This window comes from Opisthorchis viverrini, assembly GCF_000715545.1.
Source record: "Opisthorchis viverrini unplaced genomic scaffold opera_v5_287, whole genome shotgun sequence".
NCBI classification, from domain to species: Eukaryota; Metazoa; Platyhelminthes; class Trematoda; order Opisthorchiida; family Opisthorchiidae; genus Opisthorchis; species Opisthorchis viverrini.
Window position 1 is genome coordinate 229,428 of NW_008751937.1, and position 216 is coordinate 229,643.

General features: G+C 50.0%; 1 protein-coding gene across 1 annotated transcript in view; it reads right to left on the minus strand.

The window, feature by feature from the left end:
- The window catches only part of T265_09473 (hypothetical protein), a gene marked incomplete at both ends in the record, with an annotated part of 7,425 nt that extends 7,297 nt beyond the window's left edge, over nt 1-128 (minus strand). Inside the window, one exon of the mRNA XM_009175553.1 lies at nt 54-128. Coding sequence (XP_009173817.1) covers nt 54-128 — 75 coding nt within the window. The remainder of the gene's footprint in view (nt 1-53) is intronic.
- Between the last annotated feature and the right edge of the window lie 88 nt (nt 129-216).

The window sequence follows — 216 nt, forward strand, 5'->3', positions numbered from 1 at the left end:
GCTAGCTTCGCTAAGGAAGAATCTTGCTCAATGACAGAAATGAATTTACGGACTTCAATGAGCAGGCTTTGTTGCCAAAGCTCTTTCAAAACCGCACCGTTGACCGGATGTTTACCTTGCAGGCGCATCGTTTGGCGGAGATGTTGTGACCGATGTCACCGATGTCAGAACCGGGGAGAAGCTTCCGCAGATTCTGCTCATCGCTGAAAGCGGTAC